Here is a 25433-nt window from a genome sequence, read left to right on the forward strand (position 1 = left end):
ACCCCGCCCTCCCCAGCCAAGGCCGGGCTCAGAGCGGCTTACAAGCAATAATAAAAACAAGAAGAATGATTACAACTTAAAAACAAAAATAAAATACAACATTAAAATAATGGAACATTAAAATGTTGCCTCATTGCAGGAGGAGAAGGAAAAGAAAAAAGAGAGGGAGGGAGGGAATCAAACTGGCTCCAAGCCAAAGGCCAGGCGGAACAGCTCTGCCTTACAGGCCCTGCGGAAAGAAATCAGATCCTGCAGGGCCCTGGTCTCATGAGGCAGAGCGTTCCACCAGGCCGGGGCCAGAGTTGAAAAGGCCCTGGCTCTGGTTGAAGCCAATCTAACTTCCTTAGGGCCTGGGACCACTAGGGTGTTGTTATTTATGGACCTTGAGGCTCTCCGTGGGGCATACCAGGAGAGGCGGTCCCGTAGGTACGAGGGTCCTAGGCCGTGAAGGGCTTTAAAGGTCAAAAGCTGCACCTTAAATCTGACCCTGTACTCCACCGGGAGCCAGTGCAGCTTGAAAAGCACTGGGTGAATATGCTCCCATGGCAAAGACCCCGTGAGGAGCCTCGATGCAGCATTCTGTACCCGCTGGAGTTTCTGGGACAGCTTCAAGGGCTGTACTTGAGTACTGTACTTCATTAAAAAAACACCTATACACCATTTGCCTGAAATCCATTTCTCTGATTTTGCTGAATATTCAGGGTAGCCCATGCCATGTGGGGTGAAATTGTTCAACCCTAACGTTGTCCTCCCTCTGTTTTGTCTTGGTGATGTTGCCCTCACTCTGATTTATCTTGGGGACCCAATAGCTTACAGCAACAATTGGGCTCTTTCCCCCAAAAGTCCACTTTCATCTCATGCATTTTCATGAAAATTTGGTGCCCCCCTTGTAAATTGTGACCAGTTTCTAACCAGCAAAGAAACTGCCAGTAAATGCCACATGAGGGCAATCTTCCTACAAATGCATTTAAAAAAATGAATTTTGTGCAGGTGCACCTGCTTCATGTGAAACTGCATGTATCAGAGCAAAATTCTTGCTACCAGAAATCCATGAACTATTTAATTAGAAGTATATTCAGTATTCCTCTATTATAGAATGTTTGCTCATTAATGCAAAAGAGAAAGAAGTTCTTTTTTTGTTAAAAGTTGCGTTTTTTCATTTTTGAAAGAGCGACAAAAAAAAAAGAAATAAAATATAATAAATAAATATAAGTCCTTGATTCCCTCAATGTCTTTGCCATCTTTCTTATTCTGTCTTCCCACTTCTATTACTGTACAGCTTATTCATTACAGAGAACCTTGAATTTGCAGAGTGCTTTATAGCCTTTGCTATATTTCTCTTCCTGTGCTGGAGATGGCAGGACCTGGTTTGCAGCTTTGTTTTCCATTAGGCATTCAGTGCTGTGCTGAACAGCTGATTATTGAATGGCAGCTTCATATTAACTTGGGCTTGTGGAGCTGCATTGCACCCATATATCACAGCAGCAGCTTCAGTTGCTAGTCCAAGAGCTGATGTCGGGGAGCGGGGGTCCTCAACAGTGACAACTAATTGCTTCACTTTTGTGGCTTGTTTCTGAACAAAAAGAGGACACCAGGCAGGATTTTGAACACACGGCCCACGTCATTTAAAATCTCACTTTTGTATAATCATGAACTTCACCTTCCCCCTTTTTATGAGGCTATAGGAAGCTGCCTTATACTGAATCAGATTGCTGGTCCATCAAACCCAGTGTTGCATGCACCAACTGGCAGCAGCTCTCCAGGATTTCCACCACTGAGCTATGGCCCCTAATCCTCATCCTTCACCTAGTGAACCATGGGAAATATTCTCAGTATATTTATTTATTTAACAAAATGTATATGCTGCTTAATAGAACAAAAGACCCTTAACCAGTTTGCAATAAGCATTCTAAAATATTTATTAAAAAGATTTTTAAAAACTTAAACCTTAAGCACAAGTTAGGTTAAAAAAATAAGCTATAAAATAAAAACAGTAATTTTTAAGATCACATGTCAAAGTTATTTTCTAAAATGGCATGCCTAGTTAGGCCTGCTGGAAGGAAAAGGACTTTAGCGGGAATTGAAAACAATACAGTTCCAAAGTGCAGGGGCTGCCATGCCACGCTAAAGAACGGGTTTATTGCAAGTGTGGAACAAAGATGTGGCAATTGTAAAGATGCCAGTTCTGCAAATCTAGGCAGTTGAGTAGGGCTGGTTGCACAATGGGTTAACCAGAAGGTTGGTGGTTCAAGCCCACCCAGGAACGGCTGTGGGCAGGATTCCTGAATTGCTGGGGTTTGGACTTTGGGCTCCCTCCCAACTCTACAATTTTATGATTCTGTGAGTGGGCACTTCAGCCAAAGCAGTTGAGGCCTTTATATCCCAACAGCAGCACCTTGGATTTGCCCAGTAACAAATCATCAGCCAATGTAGATCTCGTGAGAGCAAGATAACAGGAACTCTGAAGGGGTAAACTTCTAAAGGTCAAACTGGGAGCAGACACCTGTATGCTAGAACCACGTAGTTGCCTTCTGCATGTAGGGCAGATCCTGCTCTACCAGCAAGCTGCAACTCTTCCCCCAGAAAACAAATGACCCACAGCCATTGAGATAAAACCCAATGCTCTGCCCATCACTTCCCCAAGTCTGCCATTCTCTGAGCTGGAGGAATTAATATGGCTTAAATGCTGCACCTTCCTCCTCCAGCTTCTGCATATGTAACTGGGCGCTGGAGGCCTCCAAAGGTCCAAGGTGATTCTCCCATTTTGCCATTGAGTCCCTCGGGCCTTAAGGCCCGTCCTCCATTTTGCCACTTGTTGCTAAGCAAAAAGCTGAGTGACTTATTTAGTCGAAGCTGCTGAAAACCTTTGGTTGAATAGCTCAGTGCTCTGAAAACCAATTAAGGAACGCCAGGAATTCTGCATATTGTTAGGAAGGGCACAGATGACTGACTTACTGGGAGAAAAACAAAAGCAGAAAGCTACCAGAATAGCACAAATATATTCATTACAGTCTTTTAAAGGCACCTTTTCTACATGTGTCTCCCCTGCCCCCCCCCCTTGTCAGTGACCAAAAAGCTCTTGGGCTGAAAAGTTTGCTTATAAGCTGCTTCCTGAACAAGCCCTCCTTAATTACTTTAAAGCCTCTGCAGTTCAAATACTTGGAAAGTTCTTTCTAACAACCACAGCAGCATGAGCAGAACAGTCAGGGTGGTCTCCTTGCTTGAAAGGCCTTTGAAATTCACAGCCTGCAGTCATCTTGACATGTCAACGTCCACAGATTCAGAAAGAGGGAGAATAGCAGCATTTCAAAAGGCCTGCTAAATGCATTCCACACACACACACACTCATTACCCTCACAGCTCCATAGACAGAGTCAGATTATGATCCCTGTCAAAAAAAATAAATGATTTTTTTAAAGCCACATGTATTTTACTCTGCACAACTTGTTGGGGGGCGAGGAATGGCTTCCACATTTCAAAGACTCTTGCGAGGAAGTACAACATGGGGGGAAATAACGAAATAAACCAGGTTGCTCCTCAGTACTTATCCATTCGACTAACAGAAAAGTGAACCTTTTTGGCAGTCAAGAGTCAGGAATGTGATCCTGAGTGAAAGCAGCTGGGAATGCCATTGATCTATAACTAGGCTGAAAATAAAGATTAGTTTCTAGATGTTCCTTTCTGGAAAATTTAAATTTCATTCTCATGTAACAATTTATAATAATTAGTAAGAAGGCCACAGTGAAATCTTGCCTCCCCGCTCCCCCAAGTTTCCTGCAGAATTCTGCTGAACTGTAACACCCAAGCAATATCATGGATTACAGCAGCGAAAAGGGGGTCTGTCATTTTTTAAAATTTACTAGCCTTCTAAGCCAGCTAGCATGGAAACTTCACATGCTATCCTCTTAGTAGGTTTGCTTGTTTTGTTTTAAAAGGGCTTCCAACAGATAGGTTGGTAGAGAAGAAGGACAGCCAGCATGGAAACCAAACAAAGCGATGGAGAAATTAACACTTTCTCCACTAGCTCATTCACTCACCTGCACCAGGTGAGATGTCGAATACAAGGACGAATAGCTCCCATTCCCAATCAGTCATATGCACAGGCGCTGCTGTATGTCACTTCCTCGTGGTGTGCTTCCACAAAGCTGTGTTATAGCTGCAAGTCAGGCCAATTACATGGGAATTTCCCACCTGATTGCCCCCTATAAAGAAGGGCAACAACTTGGTGGGGAAGATCCTTGTGATCCTCACTGAATACACACACATATTTGGGGACTCTTGCTTGGTTCCTCCACCACTTGAAGTTAGAGGGGTGATGATTGGAGGCAGGCTCTTTTCCGTTGTAGCTCCCTGTTTGTTTATCGTCACCATTCAAATCTTGCTGCTCCCTTTTTTGGGACCAGCTCAAGTTTCTAGGCTGCTTTCAAACACAGTTCCATATATAACACATTGCAGGAATCCAGACAAGAGGCTACCAGACATCGGTGCCAACTATGTGGGGCCCTGGGTGCTCAGGCACCCACAAATTGTAAATGAAGGGCCCCACTCGGCACCCCACAGGGGGCACCATGTCAGCATGCCCCTGCAATGTGCAAGTGCCAACAACATGCCACAGACATGCTGACATAATTCACGCATGCCGTGGTGACATCAGCACACCCCGGGCACCCAGTGTTTGGTACCAAGGTGGCTTGCCTGCTACCAGAGCATGATTAACTGTTGCGAAGTCCAGATAGACTGATGTGCCATCTATGTCCATAAGCTGATAAAAAGCCCTGTGAGATATTGAGGCCACTTGTACTTCCAGCAACAGTGCTGGATCCAAGAACGCCTCCAAAGTACAGGCCTGTGCCCTCCACAACAGGCTGAACAACACTCAGCTGGGCAGAAGAACTGCACATTAAACAGTTATCTCAGTCTTAGCTAGACGGAGTTTCATCCTGTGGATTCCTGCAGCTGGACCCTCAGCTTTATCTGGATTTGATGAAAAGCAGATAAAGGGATCATCCACATATCAGTGATGCCTTCAATCCACAACTCCAGATAGTCTCCCTGAGTGATTTCATGCATTCTAGAATCAGCAATAGAAATAAGGATTGGGACACTTTCAAACGCCCATCCCCAACAACCGTCCAGAAGGATACCACCGCCAATGGTGTCAAAAGCTGCTGAGAGATTAGAGGGAATCAAGGGAGTCACACACTCCTCCTGTCTCTGTCTCAGCAGAGGTCATTCTTACAGGATGATCAAAGCAGTTTCTGTTCCAAAAGTGAAATGGATGTAGAGAACTTGTTTCATCCAAGAGCAACTGGAGCTGAGCAATGCAGTGCCTGATGCCAACTGTATTGACTTTTCAGCACCAGGGAAAGATATTTTTAATTGTACTGCCATTCCAGCATAGACTAGGAATGGCCTGATTTAATAGAGTTTTACCCACACTGCTGAGTCCTCCCTCCCACCCCAAACTGTTATGCTGCTGTTTGGCTTTGTGTTCACCTTTGCTGTGATTTTGTCTGCTGTGCTGATAGTTTTACTGAAGGGGGTGACCTAAACATCTGTTAGAAGAAGAGAAGAGTTTGGATTTGATATCCCACTTTATCACTACCTGAAGGAGTCTCAAAGCGGCTAACATTCTCCTTTCCCTTCCTCCTCCACAACAAACACTCTGTGAGGTGAGTGGGGCTGAGAGACTTCAGAGAAGTGTGACTAGCCCAAGGTCACCCAGCAGCTGCATGTGGAGGAGCGGAGACACGAACCCTGTTCACCAGATTATGAGTCTGCCGCTCTTAACCACCACACCACACTGGTTCTCAGAAATGGAGCTGCAGCCTGGGACTGTTCCACCAATCAAGTTGTGTTTGGGCTGCACCCACATGTAGGTAGGATCAGAAAATAAAATTGCAACAGAAGCAGTTAGCTGCTCAGGAGAGGGAACCACTCCTATTCCCCCAAAACAGATGCTCAATTGTATTGCCAATGATCTGACCTGGGTGATTACATGACCCTGCCTCTGCCGCTGCTGCTGCTGCTGCTGCTGCTGGTGGTGGTGGTAGAATTATCTCTTGATGTTGGAGAAGGAGATCTGGGAGGACACCTGGGGGTGGAACTATCTGGGCTGAAGGGCAGAGTCTAGAGCAGGGGTCAGCAAACTTTTTCAGCAGGGGGCCAGTCCACTGTCCCTCAGACCTTGTGGGGGGCCTGATTATATTTTTTGGGGGGGGGATGAATGAATTCCTATGCCCCACAAATAACCCAGAGATGCATTTTAAATAAAAGCACACATTCTACTCATGTAAAAACACACTGATTCCCGTACCGTCTGCCGGCCGGATTTAGAAGGTGATTGGGCCGGATCCAGCCCCCGGACTTAGTTTGCCTACCCATAGTCTAGAGTAAAGTGAGCACAGGATCAGAAGACAAAGACCAGAAGACAAAGGCCAGAATTTTTGGGTATGTCTAAAGGGGAGCCCAGCTTAAAAGCTGCCTATGAATCTCATACAACAGAACCAAGAAAGGGTATATACAACAGGAACCAATTAATATATACTGGTACCTCAGGTTAAGTACTTAATTCGTTTCGGAGGTCTGTTCCTAACCTGAAACTGTTCTTAACCTGAGACACCACTTTAGCTAATGAGGCCTCTCGCTGCCGCCACACTACCACTGCATGATTTAGGTTCTCATCCTGAAGCAAAGTTCTTAACCCAAGGTACTATTTCTGTGTTAGCGGAGTCTGTAACCTAAAGCGTCTGTAACCTGAAGTGTATGTAACCTGAGGTACCACTATACTAAGTGAGCAAGCAAACTGAAACAAAGCATTGAGCAATAAAACAGGATCACTGTGTATAAGACAAGAAATTACAAATAGAGAACAAAGCAGTTTTCTAATAAATATGTAATGAGATTTCTATTCTGTTCTAGTCTGTTCTATTCTATTCTATTCTATTCTATTGACTGGAGTGCTGGTGAAACAATTTTGCTCCTTGTTGTAACTGGTCCCCAAACAAAAACTCTAGCAATGCTATTTTTTAATGGCCAATTCACAGATTTTTGTAGCTTCATCATCTACAGTAGTAAAAAACTGATGGAAAGGGGTTTTTTTTTGTTAGCATCCACATGTACCATTCTTCTTATTTTTTAAATGATCTTTTATAGTGGCCCTCTCTCCATCTCAAGCTGCCCAGAGGACCTTTAACGACAGACATTAACAATGTGACAAAGGCTTGAAAGGATATCCTTAATATTCAGTGACACAACAAAATTATAACCCTGACCTTTCAACTGAAATTAAAGGAGAGAGCATCTTGGGCAAACATATACTCTGTCAAGTAGGCCATTCCCCATGGGTGAAGAGAGCACATTATTTTCTTAGCTTAGGGAGAAGAAGTAGAATTTAAAAATTGCTTGTTCTTGTCACGATAAACCTTTTAATGCCTTTAACGAAAGTTCTTCACTCCCCCTTCATGAAGTATTTGCAAATTATGGGCAAATTAATGCATCATTTCTGATACCCTTACAATCAGGTTTAATTGGGGCAATTCCTCCAGCGAATTGAAATATGACATTCTTCTTCATTCCTTGTGTTGAATGTTCGATGGAAAGCAGGGCTGAAATGTCAAAGTAAAATAATGCCAATAATTATTCAGAATGCTACATTATCCTTGACCTTGGAATTTAAAAGGCAGGGATGAAGGCTTTTTGTCAAAATTCAGGAAGTCTTCTAGAGACTCTACTGACATTTATGATTAATGGGATTGGGCAACGTGAAAGAGAAGAGAGATATGGTACCATTACATTCCTGTATGTGATGGAAATCCATTGCTAGAGCTCATTAAAATATCTATACTTACCAATCATGGCACATCACTTGTAATCTGGATGCCTTTGGAAAAAGAAAAAGCATCCTACAATATATGATAAGTCACAGCACAAGAATATAATTATGTCAAGGGAGTGGTGGAATAAGAGGTCTCCTGACCATGTAAATACATTTTAACAAATAAGACACATGCATTGGCCTTAACATTTTTACAATAATACAGCGTTTTAGAGGAAGAAAGGGATTCTAAAGCATGTGGTGGAAGGGAGACTCAGATAAGCTCTTGGGCAGTAGTGAATAGACTTAAGATCTCTCAGATATTGCTTCTGAGGGCCAGATATGCAGGACTGGAGGGCCACCCCCCCCCCTGCACTAAACTAAACATAGCCCACTGGGCCTGCATTATGGCAGAGGTGGGGAGCTGTTTGCAGCACACAAGCTACACTGCCTCATGAGCAACCTGTGGGTGGGAGGGTGGGTGGGTGGGAGGCTGTTACGCTGCCTGCCAGGAGTGGGCAGGGCCAAAGGCAAAAGTGGGTGGAGCAACGGGTGTTTGACTCTTACCTTTGAAAGACAGGCTACATTCCAGCCAAGCAAAAGACACGAGGCTCCTACATACCAGGCAAGCAAGAGGCGTCACCAGAGTTCCAGGACACATTCTAGCCGTGCAGAAATACTTGAGGAGGGAGTAGAACAGGGCTGCTGAGGGGGCATGGCCTGGGGAGAGTCCTGAGGCCCAGATAGAAAGGCTGGAGGGCTGCATTTGGTTCCTCGTTTTGAGCTGTCCTGCTCCTGCATTAGGCTCTGCCAGGCACTTGACAACACGTCTATTTTACGGTCTATGAAGGAGGCAGGAAATAAAAGAGGGGAGAAAGGAGAGGAGTGACTGAGCCCCTGGTGAGCTGCTTTTAGCTTGATGGGCCATCCGTTGTTCTGGCTTGCAAAAGTCTCTAATGAATATTTTGGAACTTTCACAGTCTGCTTAACTACTTTATGGATTATTTTAATGACTTGGGGAATCAAGAAGTTATTTAAATTTATCAGTAGTTTTGTGCTCACAAGTGTGAAGGTTAATATGCTGGAGAAATTTCAGGATGACGTTCAAAAATCCCAACACTGTGCTATATGTTGCTGGCTGGCAAAGGTTGCTCCAATGCACCTGTCATTGCACCTGTCATAGAACCTTTGCTGTAGAACTGGAATAGTACAGTGGTCAAGGGACCCATGTTTTGCAACTTAATGTTAAATATTTATATTGAATATATTTAGCCCCCATGAAATCAATAGGATTTGCTTCCAAAGTGCAGTGAACAGAATTGTCCAAATCCCATGAAGCCTCGCGGAAGCCGTTGGTTTCAGCCTAGCCTCCCTTAGAGGACTGAGGACTGTTTAGGAAATGGGATAATCTCGTGGTCCTGAGCTCCTTGGAGATAGGCAGCTGATCAGCACCATACATTTAAAATGTATTCAACACACATTTAAAGGACATGGCTTTCCCCCCACGTGGCTTCTGAATGGAGACTTCCACTTAACCTCCTCTAACAGGGTGCCTAGAAATTGCATTTGCTTTGGGTTGGGGTGATGCAACCCCTAGGTGGACTAGGATTCCACCTATGTGTGCAGCCAGCCTTTAAGACTTAGCAGACTATCCCGCCGTCCAACGCGGCTAGCTAGGCAAGGACCCAATGGCTTTGTCCCCCAGGGATTTTGGGGGGGAGACCATGATGGGGTGCAACTGCCACCCTCCCCTGAGCAGGGTAAGCGGCCATTATCACCATGAAGCATGTGGGGTGGCCCAAGTAGTTCTTCTGCACTGGAACAATCTATGACCTCTCAAAGTTGCAAAGCCTACTGGATGTCTAATATAAAAGTCCAGGTAGCAACTTGTTCCTCCTAAGAATATGTACTGAGCTGCCCAAAGCATTCTGTCTCTAATGAGGCTTCGGCATCCCAGCAGGTCTGTGGAGCAAGAAAAAAAGTAACTTCCAGCAAATGGAGCACACACACACATACACATACAATCCTTTCTATATAAACTTGGAGAGGTTACATTAGTTTATTTGGGTGTTTGAAAATCTAACTCCAATAGACTTCCCCATCTTTAATTTTTATTTTACCGTGCTTTCTCATTTTATCCTGCACCTCCCACCTTCCCTACAATATCATGTTGTATTGTTGTGAAGGAGAGGGTTTCATTTTTGCAAGAGCTGGGTAAGACCAGTCAAAATGTCGTGGGGGCTTGAGCTTCTCTTTTGCAATGCAAATACGAGAATAACACTAGTTCCATCAACACTGCAGCTTGCGATGATTATTTTCTCTGTAAATGAGACAAAATAATAATTACTGTTTGGGATTAGTTTTCTCTAGAGGTCTTGATCATGAGGATATCGATCTGCTTCTGGGCAGTGTGTTTTTGAAACCTGTGATCCTTAGCAATTCTTGGAAGAATTCCAGCTTCATTCTGCTAGGTCAGGCATGTCCAAAATCTATTTCAGGGGCCTAATCCGGCCCGCTGGTCAGTTTAATCCGGCCCCTGTGGCAGTTTATTTCATGGGCTACAATCCTTAAAAACCCCTCAATGACTTCAACCCTAAAAAAAAGCTCAACAACTTCAACTTCCTACAAAAAGGTTAATAACTTTGTTCAGCCCTTCACTTCATCAAATCTGGCCAAAAAAGTTTGGACACCACTGTGCTAGGTCATCAGTGGCCTTGGAGCAGCAGGGCTCGTGGTGGAGGGAGAGGGAATTATATTTTGCTACAGATCTCCATCACTAATTGTCTGGCCCTATAATAATGGATTAAAGTAGTTTGAGGGGCTATAGCTTAGTAGTAGAACATCTGCTTTGCATGCAGAACGTCCCTAGTTCAGTCCTCAACATCGCCAGGTAGCACTGGGAGAGAAGGTATCTAGATAGGGCTGGGTCTGAAACCCTGGAGAACCACTGCCAGTCAGAGTAGACAATTCTGAACTAGATGGACCAATGGTCTGAGTCAGTATAAGTCTCCTTGCTATCTCCTTCCTCACACAGCTGCTCTTTATTAGCTGGACTCTGAAAAAGCAATGTCAAGCAAAACCAGGGTTGCATTCTCACCCTACATTCAGAGCACATGGCTTTCTTCCCCACAAAGAATTGTGGGAACAGTAGTTTCTCCTCACAGAGCTACAATTCTCAGCACTCTTAACGAACTACAACCCCCAGTATTCTTGGGGTGGCGTGGACCACGTGCTTTCAATGTATGGTGCAGCTTTGACTCTAGACTAACCAAGCCATATTTTTGGTAGATGCTCAGCTTCCCATTTGCCCACAGAATTGTGTTTGTTTCCTATGTAACTGGGTTCCGTAAGTCTGCCTGGCTGTCTTCTACTTGAAAAGCTGAAGCAGAGATCTGCCCACCTAAGGTTTGCCTTCCTGCTGTTCAGAGCCATTTCTCAGTTGCAGGAGTTCAGCAGAACTTACTGCTCAGAAACTTCCAGTTAATGGTGACCTGATATGGCAACAGAATTCGAGGAACCTTTGCTGGCTCCTCAGCAACAGAAAACCCAGTTAACTCTTGAGCTGCCCAAAGTATGCTCTTATCTTTCTCTCTTACCCTATATAATTAAGTGGTTCCTCCTCCTCTTCCTCCTCGGGATTATTGCCGCAAACTGATGGGTTATTTGGAAGAGCTGGCAACCACAGGAAGGGACAGAATACTGGCAACAGATAAAACAAAAGGATACACACAGAAAGCTATTTAATTAAAAACTCCTCAAGGGGGTATGAAGTGCCAGCAGAGATTTTAGATACCCTGCTGAGCCTCTGTCTGATTAGCTCCAACACATCTGCTTGGCTTCTTAGTGTCCATCTGTACCGTTAGGGAGAAATTTATTCTGACCCTATTCAGTTCCCTGCATGATGACTCCACAACGGCAGCTTCAGATTAAACCAGAGGTTGTACACACTGACAAGAGTGTTTGCATGTAGCCTTAGCTGGGTTGATAAAGCACTCGATGCCAGTGTGTGTGCGCGCACACGCACACACACACACACACACACACACATTATGCAGAATATACGTGTAACCTCACCAACATCAGAAAGGGAAGTGAATTCTCACAAAGAAGATCAGGTACATAATTATTTTTCTGACAGCTTCTGCCACATCTGTCCATAAAGAGCAAGGTGGTCTGCAAAATGTTGTTATTGTTGTTTAGTCGTTTCCGACTCTTCATGACCCCATGGACCAGAGCACGCCAGGCACTCCTGTCTTCCACTGCCTCCCGCAGTTTCGTCAAACTCATGCTGGTAGCTTCGAGAACACTGTCTAACCATCTCGTCCTCTGTCGTTCCCCTCTCCTTGTGCCCTCCATCTTTCCCAACATCAGGGTCTTTTCCAGGGAGTCTTCTCTTCTCATGAGGTGGCCAAAGTATTGGGGCCACCAATACTTTTTGGTCTGCAAAATAGATTTACAATTTACAATCTGGCAAGACTTTTCTATCGATCTTGTTAGCCTTTATACTATCCAGAACAAGAATAAAAGCCAAGTTTTGGAGTTTTGTGTGTGCACACAAAAGGGTGTGCATGGGTGAAAAGGGCTGTTATTGTGTGCAAGTACCTGTCAGGTGTCATAGAATATATTACTAACTGACTTTCATGAAGCTTGCAAGGTGGACAAGTACACTCCTTTTCCAGTTGCTCAAATAGATTAAAACCAATTCCAAAACTCCGATAAAGCACTGCTCCAATCATACTTATCCTTGGATTAAGAACTGGACACTTGTGCGATTAAATTGTGGACATTAAGAAATCTGTAGAAATGTAAGGCTTTTTAAAAAACCCTATTCAAGTGAGAAAATGTCACACAACTGGCCTGAAATGTCTCTCTGCACTCAGCTCCTCTGTTTATACTGCTAAAAGCCAGAAATCTGTTTGCAAAAATAGAGAATGAGATTGGAATTGTGGCGATACCCTCTCAAGGGTAAAGGACCAAGAGTGAGAAAGTACACTGCCCATCTTGTAGCCTGCAGAATGCACCCAGAAGTATGAAACTGATAAGAGGGGAAGGAAAGCACTTGAAACGTTGTGAAACTAGGTCACCCCAAGAACCACAGCTTTCAGAGACCAGTACAGAATGATATGAGCAAATTATGAGGACTTCCCTAATTCTTTGAGATGCCATTAAGAAGCCAACACACTGCACTGCACTGTTTTTGGCCCATGAGGATTTCTTAAAAGCAGCCTGGTGGTTTGGCTTTCCAAGAAGATGAGGTAAAAGCCATCTTTGTTGTGCTGCAAAGGTACATGTAATTGCAGGGAAGTGAACAGAATGTGTAGAGGTCTGTGGTGAATGAGAACAGGCTCCAACTGATACATTCAAGTGGCAAGATCCATGAAAAAGCACTTAGGAGAAACATGAGCAACAAATTGTTTTTTTATGTCTCTTGCCTCCACTCCCGGCTGCCCCAAGTAGTATTTCTTAGAAGTTTGCAGGGGAAGTCTCAGGTGTCTTGATTCTTTGGGAGATAGCACTTCTGCTGCCTACAGGCAGATAAATTTATCAGAGCCAGGGACCAGCTTTGCCTTAGAGAAATGGAATGTGTGAAGTTCTCACCAATTTCTACTTTGACAGCTATGAACATGTCCACATTTTTACCTATAAGGAAGCAGAACGGTTGATGTGAGACTTTGAACCATAGCAGTGTTGGTGGTGATGATGAACAACTTGTATAAGCAGAACTGCTTCCTTTTTAAAATTAGCTTCACAGCTGATTATTTATGTGCTAATGCTCATTCTTTCCAAGTAAACAATGCAAGATGTTTTTATAGGCTAAATGGATGTCCCAATACAGTCACTTCCTCACAGATGGTTTGATTCTTTTCCAGGACCTTTAAAAGATATGCCTAGGATTCAAAATACCTAGCCTTTTTACATTCATAGAACAATGGATTCAGCATTGACTTCTGTAATGTTTACAAAACCTCTAATGCTCATGCTAGATAACATATTGTTTGATGTGCTAAATTTCTCGCGGCGAGGCCACTTTAAATTACTAAAAATATTTGTGTTTGTAATAGGTTCTGAGAATCTGGAACTGTTCTAGGCTGCTTGATGACATATGTAGTGTAAACTTGAAAGCTTGTGTATTCCCTTTGCTATAAAAATAAATTGCTCAGTTAAGTGTAGGTAGATATATATTTGAAACATTCACACTCTCTCAGAAAAAATAGAGCTACAAGTTTCCATACAAAACTAGGTGATTCAAAAGCTATAGTCCATAAATGTAATGTGAAGCAAACAATATGAAGTTCACTTACAGTGGTGCCTCGCAAGACAAAATTAATCCGTTCTGTGAGTCTCTTCGTCTTGCGGTTTTTTCGTCTTGCGAAGCACGGCTATTAGCGGCTTAGCGGCTATTAACGGCTTAGCGGCTTTAAGAAAAAGGAAACAAACTCGCAAGAACTGGCAAGACGTTTCGTCTTGTGAAGCAAGCCCATAGGGAAATTCGTCTTGCGGAACGACTCAAAAAACGGAAAACCCTTTCGTCTAGCGAGTTTTTCGTCTTGCGAGGCATTCGTCTTGCGGGGCACCACTGTATCTTTTATTTGGACAATGGTCTCATAGATTTGCAGTAGCATTGTAAATGCTGTCCTCTTTCCCAGCCTTCCCCAACCCTGAGTTCCCAGAGGTTTTTAAGACTGCAACCCCCACCATCCTCAACTATCATGGCCAACGGTCAGAGATTATGGGGTTTGTGGTCCAACAACATTATGGGACCCAAGACTGGAGAACGCAGCTCTATACACTAGCTTAATTCAAGTAGAAAATGCAATGGAATCTCAGCATTAAAAAGCCATGAATTGTTGAACTGTAATTAAAATTGGTTGGTTGCATGTATGTTTACTAAGAAGCAAGTCCCACTGTGTTCAGTGGAGCTAATTCTGAGGTGTGCATAGGATTGCAGTCTTATTATCCCAGAGTCCCTATTTCTTCTGCCTGAAACAGATCTAATGCTTTGGGGTTTGATACTGTTTTCAGGATGCAGTAACCTTATTTATCTATAAAGCATATCTTGTGCATAGAGGATACACGAAGCTGCTTCTTATATTTTGAATGCAACACAATTTTCAGTGTCATGCCTGGGTACACTGTCATGGTTTAAAGTGTATATCCCTTGCACTGACGTGCCAGATGAGCAAGTGTGCACACAGCAGAAGGGTGCATGCTAAAGTGTGCAGGCTGTTTTGCCAGTGATTTGAGTGAACAAGGCAGCTCTTGGGCAGTCTAAGCAATGGATGCCTCCAAACACAGCATAACATTATCAGATAGTAGCAGTGGCTGCTGCAGACCTTCTCAAGGCTCTGTCCTATTTCTCCCTCTTCCTGTGTGTATTGCCCTTCACACTTATATGATGCTTAACATACATACATATAGGTGTTGCTCTGACAATATTCATTCCACTCTGCTTACTACCACCTGTCTTTTGTAGTTTCTAAGTGGAAGAGGTCGCACAGTTCTTGGAACTCACATTCTCTCTGTTTGAGATCTCACAGATAGCAGAGGGGAAGGAGACCTTTGAACAGCCTTTCTGGGAAGCACAAGCCTAGAAGACATTGAAGGCTGTACACACAGTGGTCAGAATCCTGCTGTCTAAAGACATTGCTTCAGGGTCTGATCCACATCAGCCCAGCAGGGAACCCTTACACAGCCAAAGTCAGGAAATCTCTGGCAGTTGTGGCAAAAGCTCCAAGCCTGAGCGGCTTACTAAAAATAATCTCTGAGAAGCACGGCAGAAGCTTGGAAACTGCCTAAGCATATATCAGTGCTTGGGGCAAGTAATTAGGATTGCATCAGAAGCCCATATTGGCTTCCATCAACAAGAAACTAGTATGCATGTGTCCATCATATCTCATTCAACCCCAAACTCTTCTGAACTAAACCAGACAGCTATCAAGCTCTAAATTTGGTGCTCACTAAGCACCAGTTCACACCCACAGTGCCACTGTCATCTTTTCTATGCCACCCTCTTATTAGCTGTTACGGCCTGGGCTATGCAGTTAAGGAGGGGTGTGTGGGGAAGGCAACCTGCACAAACGCCTGAAGCCTTTGCTTATATATTCCTCCCAAATAGCTCAAGCAAGCCAGCCTTGCAAGAATTCCCTTTTGCTGTTGCTACAGTTCATTTCAGAGACCAGAGAGGTTCACCTAAGGCCTGTGGAGTTTGTGCTAGCTGAAAAGCTAATGGCTACATTTTAACTGCTGGTGCCAGGCCTTGTGAATACTAATGAAGTAGCAGCAATTATGAGGCAGTTCCCCCAGTCAAGGCAAACATAACAAAAAAGACTTTACAAATCTAACTGGCAATTAAGGCCATTTTCTTCCCCCTTCAGAAAGCATGGCCCAGGGAAGAATGTGCTGTTAGATGCCTGGGACCTGGTGCCAGTCACTTTTTCTGCGAAGCCTTTATGCTACCCCTCTAGTGCCCATATCCTAATGTAACTAAGCCTAAATACACAGAAAACCACCCATTGTTTTCTTTTAAGCTGTTTCCATTTCTGCTCCTTGCAGCTGCCATTTTCCTTAGCCAGCCATTGAGGACCCATCTTCTCAGTCTTTTTAAAGCTCCGTTTACATGGATAGTGATGTAATAATGATAACATTTAGGGTTGTTGTCCTTGGTCCATTTACTGGAGGAGCGGGGAATCTGTCCATATATTATTGGAACTTCAGCTCCCATCTGCCCTGGCTAGTGTGGCTGATGCAAGGGATGATGGGAGTTGTAGTGTGGCCACACCTGGAATGCCACAGGTTCCCGTCTATCCTTTGGCACCTCACATTTCTGCACACGAGCTTCTCAACACCACAAATTCATTTTCTACAGAGATGTTTGCTGTGAGTATAGCCTTGCTAAAATTGTGAGACCAGGATGCAGCAACAATAAAAAGTGTAAAGGGGCCCCTGACCGTTAGGTCCAGTCGTGGCCGACTCTGGGGTTGCGGTGCTCATCTTGCTTTATTGGCCGAGGGAGCCGGCATGCAGCTTCCGGGTCTTGTGGCCAGCATGACTAAGCCGCTTTCGGTGAACCAGAGCAGCGCACGGAAACGCCGTTTACCTTCCAGCCGGAGCGGTACCTACTTATCTACTTGCACTTTGATGTGCTTTTGAACTACTAGGTTGGCCGGAGCAGGGACCGAGCAACGGGAGCTCACCCCGTCATGGGGATTCGAACTGCCAACCTTCTGATTGGCAAGTCCTAGGCTCTGTGGTTTAACCCACAGCGCCACCAGTGTCCCGCCACAGCAACAATAGGAGCAACAAAAAACCCTGGCAGAAACAGTACCTTTCGTTAAGCAGTGTTTGTGATGCTTCAGGGCCTGTAGTTCCTTTTTTCAGTTTGGGCTAAATTCAGCTGTGGGTATTTGTCACTTGAAAGAATGTTAATACACAGTAACTGAATGCAACACTATTACTGAGTAGCACCAGGGTAAGAGAGATGGGCAGAAAATATCACACTGTGATTGTACCATAGAATACTGCATTTGCCAGCATAAGCAGCGAGTTGGTCTTTGTGACACCTTGAATTTACATACATTATGACAAGTTTTTTTAAAAAAAACCAAACATACAGGCTATTAGCTTGTTTTTATAGACATCACATATTAGGAAACATCCTGTGTGTGGGCAGACCATGCTGTTCTCCCACATGTATTCAGAGGCACTGGAAATCTTTTTAAGTTGTCAGCCCTGTACACAGGGTACGAGGAATTCTATTTTCACTCATTCCACGGTGAGAGATTAGCAGCTTGAAATCACTTTGACAGTTTGTTACTCTATTGCATACTGCAGGGAATTTTAATTCCAACCTGTGAAATTGTAATTGCTTCTCAAAAAGAACAGAGGGATTCTGGGTAATGGCTGCAACCAAGCTCAGTATCAGAGTTGCCAGTTGCTGCCACTTTAGATATTACTTGCTGTTACTCAAAAATCACTCCAGCTTTCCATATGGGGAGCTGAACTGGGGAGTGAGACTAAATTAACAGGAACTGTCAGATGTTCAGAAATCTGCAGGCAGGAATGTGACAGAGGTGGCAGAGTTCTCAGAAGGTACCATTTTCTCTCTCACACATACACACACCCTAAGCATTGTGTTATTATTATTTTTTTACCAAGGGGTGATTGTTTGTAGTCAGCTTGTGAAAGATATTTGCATCCTTCCTAGACGTGGCAGGTAGTTTGGACTGCAATTTATAGATTGGCACAAATCACTGGGTAGTGAGCATTGAGTCCCCAAGTACTAGACCAGCTGCCCTTTTCTTATCTTTTGGCTACGGCATCGTGGAGTTTGCCCCAATGCCTGTCTTGGCTACTTTCTCCTGGGCCAGGTTGCTACTGTGGGACCTTGCCTACCTGTATTGAAGAATCATAGAATCGTAGAGTTGGCAGGAACCCAAGGGTCATCTAGTCCAGCCCCCTTCAATGCAAGAGAGACCCATGTACTGGAGGAACTTGCACTAGATCTTTAGCTCAGGGTCACCACAGGGCAAATTGAACATACGTTATAGTTATATCAGGTGGAATCAACAGACAAAAGACCAAGGCTTAGAGTAAAAGAATATACAATTTATTACAGGAAAGGATGCATTGCTTTTCACAGAACCAGAAGGCAAAGTTCCAAGGGGACTGCCAACACAGTTCTTCCAAGGGAGATGCTCGTAAATTGTCTTGGGTGCCAAGCCCATGGGGTTGCCTGGGCGTTCTGTGGTAGAGAAGTGAAGGCCAGTGGAGTCCTACAGGTGAAGTAGGAGCAACAGGCTGTGTATTGCCTGATGATCCTGACTAAAACAGATAATAAAAGGGGGCAGGAGGGTATGAAGGGCAGCTAAGTTGACCAAAGGTTGCAGCGATCTGAGCTGGGATAGTTGCCACCAAAATGGAACACTGAGGCTTAAGAAAGAGATCTCTTAAAGGGTCAGTTGCCCAGGGAAGGAACCAAAGGGAAGAAGAGCAAGGTGTCCCAAACTTGGGTCTCCAGCTATTTTTGGACTACAACTCCCATCATCCCTAGCTAGAAGGACCAATAGTCAGGGATGATGGGAAGTGTAGTCCCAAAACTGCTAGAGACCCAAGTTTGGGAAACCCTGGTCTAGAATGTGGGGTAGGGGGAATCAAAGTGCCCATATCCATAGGATTTAAGTTTCCGACCTCAGGTGATGAGTGCAAAGGTATGCCGAGCGCAAATCAGGGTTCTCATTGCCAATATCTGCTGGAGTGTTCTCACCTCAAGTCATGTTAATAAGTGCAACTATGAGAATTACTGGGTGGCTTACTCTGTCAGGAGGTCAAATCAGGATGACGGAACTTGATTAGAGGTCAGGTAGAAGGGGAAGCGGGGTTATTGTTTTGTTTATTAAATTACACATTTTTGTGTTGCAATATGCTGTAAACTGCCCTGGGATCCTAAGATGATATATAGAGAGGTGTTTGTTTACATGTTTCAGGTATCTCATGGTAATATGCATGGCAATAGGTTTTATTTTACTTTAGGTCAAGTGTTACTGTTGACAGTGGTTTCTGTAATCCCCAAAGTGAGAGCCTGGAGATGAGGAGTGCTTGGTATGAATGCCTGTGTGTGTGTTGCTGCTTGCTGTGTATGTTGGCATTTTGCTAGCTTTGTCATGAGTCTCATAGCGAAGTTATGTGGGGGATTGTTGCTTAAGGATGTGACACTGAACTCTGGGATTGGCTGCAGAGTGTGGATAGTTTGACTGAAGGGTGTGCAAGAGGAGTGAAGTTTGGGTATTTCAGTTGATAATGTTTATGTGTTTGTTGTGAGTCTGTTGATTATGTAAGGGTGTGTTTGAGTGGAGCTGAGTGGGATGCATTTTAGCTGTGGTTAGATTAGGCTGTGTTTCTTTTTGTTTAAGGGGCTGGGAATTTAATTGGCTCATTTAATTGCATGATTGATTGGGCATATGGTAGGTTAGAGTGATTATTTTTATTTTTATTTTGCTTAGTTGCTAATTACACTATTTTAAAATGTGGCTGTTTGGGGCAATGTTTTATGCCAGTGTTTAAGCTGTTAATTGTGGTGTTTTATGTAATGCAGAATTTCTCTAGGATTTTTTGTATTTGATCTTTTAAGATAGGCTGTAAACTACTTAGAGATCCCCCCTTCTCAAAAATAATATAAGCAGTAATAAATAAAAACAGATAAATTTCTACACCCATCCACTCATGGAAGAACAATGAAGAGACAGATATATCCAGTGTTCAAGTTAATGGGCTTAATATCCATCAGGCCAGTAATTTAATTTCCAGCAGAGAAATTCAAGAGCAGATTACTTAGGGTCTTGCATCTTTTGAGGCCTTGGTTTTAGGCATGGTTTCAAATATGTATTGTATGCTGCACTAGCATACCATGGGAGGCTGATTGCCCTTAGTGTGGTTTGGAAAATATATGGTGGAAATTCCACCTAGTCAGTGGAACAGCATCTGGAAAGTAGAGCGGCTATTATCTGCTTCTATCTATATCAGAGAGGATATATCAAAAACAATCCACAGATAGTATTATACCCAAGTGAAAGTAACACACAAACTGGGTACCGTGACCCCAGACTGCAGGTCTGGTTTCAGTCAATCTGATACTTTTATTCATCTGTGGTGGGAGTGTCCTTAGGTAGTGAGAATTTGGGATGGAGGTACTCATGAAGATCAACCCTATAATGGATAAAGCAGAGATACTCACTTGTAGCAAATTGGCAGGAGGCATTCTGATGGGTGAAAACCAACCAAGAAAACATTCTGCTTTACCCAACCTCATTATTTGGGGAACTGCAAAATTGTGATCTGCACATGTTCTTGCTTTAGGAAGCACATATGGACAGATGATGCATTAGCCAGGGACGAAAGACACCAAATGAGGGAATAGCAAAACATTCACCACTTTCAATATTGCCTTATCTCCTCTTGACCTTTACGTATTTGAGAGAATGGATTCTAAAGCGATTTACTGTATTTTAGTTTTGTTGTTTGCATTTAGAGTCTGAACTACTCATTCTTATGAACATGAAGAAAATATATAACAATAGAAATCAATAGTTACAACTTTTATAGTCTGAATGCCCAGCAACTTTTGAACTGAACATTTCATGAAAACACAAAAGATGACATGTTTCTAGGTACATTAAGAAAGTTTAATAAGGCTTCACATAAGCGCATTATCAACTGTCTGACTTAAGAAAAATACTTCAATAACTTAATTTTCTAAAACATACACCTATGGGTGGCAAATATGAATCTGGTATATGCAGACAAACACTTTCTTTTAAAATGGAAAAGCGTGGAAAAGCCTGTTAACTTGATCTTGGAAAAATAACTAAATAACTTATACCAATGTAGGAGAGTCTTATCTAGATTATGATTACAAGGTAAGGCCTTGGCGTATAAATTGTCCGACTTTTTACTCTGACGTTTCCAACCATCTTGTTATATTTCCTGACGATGTCATCATTCAGTTCAGATTTCCACTTAAACACCTCGATAGTAAAAGGCAATAAGGACTGCCAGAAGAGTCACACTTAGTGACAGCGCCTTCAGTACACCTCCCCCTTGTTGCCAAGGCAACTGCATTGCCATCCTGTAGCTCAATGGTCCTTTATGCCTCTCAGCAGATGGACAGGCTTTTGATTCTGAGCTGTTCTCCAGTGCATGTCTGAACTCCTGTGGAGAAATGCAGAAATTAAATTGAGAAAGATGCAAAGAACATTTGGCACGTATCAAGTACAAAGGAAAATTCCCTTCAACTTTCAACAAGCCAATCTCTCTTGTAGCTTAGAATAAATTAAAGAATATAGCACAATTGTATAAAACAAAGAGCTGAGGCCGTTGCAACATGGAATTGGCCTTTTCAATGAAATTAACTGCCAAAGCAATAAAGCTGTTAACATCACTGTAGACTAAAATCCTATTTTACAATATAACTCATGCCAATTCATTTGAGATCTGTATTTTCCCTTTAGTATTTCTGTTTCCTTAAAAGGCAAATCTGCAGTCAGTGATAAAGTGGACCAGCAGCACTGTTGTCTTTCCCATTGTACAGCACCACTAAGTCTGATAATTGTTTCTGTCCCACAGTATGCCAGCTCAGCAGTCTTCTAACATCCTCTGCAGTTCTTTCCCCATCTCTCTCAGGAGGTGCCTGCACTAAAACATCCATCTTATTGATCATACTCGGAGCTACTTTTCCACACAGGGGGAAAAAAGCATGTGTGATTGGCATGTGCATCTATTTCACTGCACACACTCTGGGAGATTATGGCCAACTACAGCTTCCCAGCACCTGAAATATGCACTATTGTTTTCTATAATAGCTATCATTTGGGAGGAATATCCAGGTGTGCTTACAACCGCTTTTGCTGCTAGGGATACAAACCTGATGGAAACATCAGGTATATACTCCCGTTGTTCTTCTATTGGTGTATTAGCACTAAATCCATCACTGCCCAATCTGACTTACTCCTGCAGTCCTTTGGTTCTTATTGACGTGGTGTGACTATAAATACTTATCAGTCAGGTCTCTGTCTTTGTCTCCTTGCCCATCTGCCTCCCCTCTCTGTGTACATTGGTGCCTGCTGGTCCTCTTGTTTTCCTACCTTGCCTATATAATTTTCCTCCCCATCACTGCCCTACATTATTTAGCAATCCTCCTTCAGATGGATTCCTGGCCTGTGATCAACTTTGTCCTTGGAATGATCATCTTATGCTACAAGTGCATAAACCCACTTCCAATATCTCATCTAGACCTTTCCAAGAGATTCCTCTTGGATCTTCAGTTCAGAGCTAGCCTTTGATCCCACAGGGACTCTCAGTACCTTGGTTACTTTAGCTGTCAGGCACCCATCCCAAAATACACTGATATCCTTATTTACCAGTACGTGTTGCTATCTTTATTCGGGCTAATAGCGGTATAGCCTTGGCAGCAGGCACAAGGCTCAGTAGTCAAGATTACAAGGTACATGAGCAAGGTAAGAGGTCCATAAGCAAATGAAAGATGTCCCAATGGTTGACACAGCCCTCCCACCAAGCTTTTAAAGATGAGGCAACTTGCCCTATGTGTCGGCTATGTGCGCACTGTCTGATTCCACTTATGAAGGCAGCGCCTGGTTCTTGATGATAAAACAGTGACCTGCCTCTTTGCTTCCAGCTCTGCCACCACCTCTTCCTCCTTCAGACCCTCCTGGCTGGTTGTAGTCCTCCTCTCTCCCCGATGAGGCTCTGTGCTCCACCAGAAGGGCCTGCCAGCAGCTCTGCTTCTCCCTCTCTGACATCTAGGCTCATAAGGAGAGGACCCCTCTCCATCCCTAGGTGCCAACCTTCCAGCACCCCCACCCACAGATTCCTTTTTAAACATTTAAGATAGCAATGACTTATGGTGCATGAATGAACTACAGGTGTTAGAAACTTGTGGAACGTGAGGTTATTATGCAGAAAGGTGTTAAAGCCATGGGAATAAAAGAATACTAAACTGTATTCACCATTCGGAAGGTAGTACTAGACTTCCATCATAAAATATTACATAAATAGATGGCTATTTCCATGTAGCGACAGACAGAGTAATTAAAATCAATTGCCTAATGAATCTGAAAAATTAATAACTGGCTACAGCTATTCATTCCTGGAGTCAAAGCTAATTAACCTTTATATGGAGAAATAAACTGGAAACCACAGAGTACCAATTATTAAACATTTCACTAATTTGCAACAAAAGCTACCTCATAATAGACTTCATTTTGTAGACTGATTAAACTTGGAAGAAAAGCTTGCACAGAGGAATCTAATTATTTCCTTCGATGCCTATTAGTTTTCTTTATCCCATTATCAATTTACAGTATACCCTATATTCAGTGAATATGTTTTACTTTCTAAGTGATAAATTTTTACATTTATAAATTGTGCTTAGACAAATGCCTAATTTGATCAATGTTACCTTAACTAGAATAGGAGTATCTGCATGACCAAAGAAAGCCTAATGAGTGAATATGGTTTGCTGCAGGGCCAATCTTTCTTTCTGAGTTTCAGCCAAGGCCAAGAGTTCCAGTGTGAAGAATGCTCCATTTTAGTCTTTAATTTGGTAAGCTAACAATATCCAAGACTCTCTTGACAGAGGTTTTTATGATATGGTTTACTTGCTGGGAAAATGTCCGAGGCATCATTGATTGGATTAAAAATCCAAATTTATTGATATGTCTGTTTGAAAAAGCTTTATTAAGACATTATCCACAAGCATTATTATTGGTCAACAGTAGTTTATGCTCCAGGGGTACAAAGAAAAAGGTACTTTAATCTTCTATAGATCTGGGATAAATACTAAGTAAGAACAAGTCCTGCCCCAAATCCCCACTAGCTTCTGTAGTTGATGATTAATTAGAATTTATGTGGGAAAACACGGGACATGAAGGGGTAATTGTGTATTCAGATGAAATGATGACAATACAATTTAAGTTTTCTTTAAAAATCAACTTTGGGTAAAAGGTTCTCTGCTTAGTTTGAGTTTTTTTCCAAATTAGATCCATCTAAATTATTTTTTGAGATCAAATATCCAATTAAGAGTTTTAATAAGATGGGAGAAGGAATAATAAACAAAGCTTGTGAAGAATCTATAAAATCTTGCAGAAATAAAAATATAAATTTGAAAAAGGTATAAGAAATACAGTGAGCTGTACTCTGGGCATCAAAGAGAAGATATCTATGCAAATATGGGAACATTTTTCAATAACTGCCAAACCTTTCTCCTAAATATGGACGCTTGAGGAAAATTACTACAAGTTGCTTATCGGAGTTTATTGCTGCTTTCCTGATAAGCAAGACAAAAATGTCCTCGAATTCCTAACTGTGAAAGGTGATATTTATCATTTGTGATAGACTTGTTCTTGGACCACCAGAATCAAAGAAGCACTGTATGGAAAAAAGATAAAAATTATAATGGAAAAGATATAGGGATGTACTGAACGTTGGATTCAAATTGCTATATGATAATAATAGTAAGAATGGTTTTTGTAGAATACTGGAAACAAAAATTTACAAACACAAATGGGCTAGATAAAATGTAGGAACATGCAAAAATAATCAAATATGCAACAATATAGGAAGAAACAGCAATATAAAGAATAAGATACCATTATATTTTTTTTGCGTCAATAATCAATTATCATGAATTTTCAACTGTTGTTAGTAATAAATGCCCAAGGCATATTAATGAGCCTGCAATCTACCTCCCTTAAAAATTAGATGTCCAATGGCAGTACATATCCGTAGCATCAAAACTATTTTGATTGTTTTTATATCAGTCATTAGATCTAAGAGAATGAAAGCAAAGCATGAATTTTGTTTTTTGGACAATGGCCTATACTACACGAGTCACATAGTAAATACGATTAGTATACTGTCAGTCCCAATATTTAGCAAATATTTAAAACCACTCAGAGAATGAGTTCAGTGTCATGTCTTGAAGTCATGTTAAATCCAACATTTGCAGCTTGAAATTAACTGTGTCTTGAGAAGCCTCATTATTAATGGGGATTCCTCCCCCAGCCCCAAACATCATAGATTTACATGAAATCCCTGAAATGCTGCA

General features: G+C 42.6%; 1 protein-coding gene and 1 long non-coding RNA gene across 8 annotated transcripts in view; one reads left to right on the forward strand and one right to left on the reverse strand.

The window, feature by feature from the left end:
• LOC114600847 (uncharacterized) overlaps positions 1-25433 on the forward strand; it is a 93920-nt gene that overhangs the window by 49282 nt on the left and 19205 nt on the right. The window lies entirely within an intron of this gene.
• Positions 18401-25433, reverse strand: part of CDKAL1 (CDKAL1 threonylcarbamoyladenosine tRNA methylthiotransferase) — a 230579-nt gene continuing 223546 nt past the window's right edge. For 4 of the 7 annotated variants that reach the window (XM_077933233.1, XM_028737591.2, XM_028737590.2 and 1 more), the window contains one exon: positions 18401-21520. In XM_077933233.1, coding sequence (XP_077789359.1) covers positions 21329-21520 — 192 coding nt within the window. In that variant the 3' untranslated portion in view covers positions 18401-21328. Of the gene's footprint in view, positions 21521-22004; positions 25156-25433 lie in introns of those variants that run through there. The other 3 variants (XR_013394002.1, XR_013394004.1, XR_013394003.1) reach the window with 3 other exon arrangements.

This window comes from Podarcis muralis, chromosome 8 (genome assembly GCF_964188315.1).
Source record: "Podarcis muralis chromosome 8, rPodMur119.hap1.1, whole genome shotgun sequence".
Lineage (NCBI taxonomy): Eukaryota > Metazoa > Chordata > Lepidosauria > Squamata > Lacertidae > Podarcis > Podarcis muralis.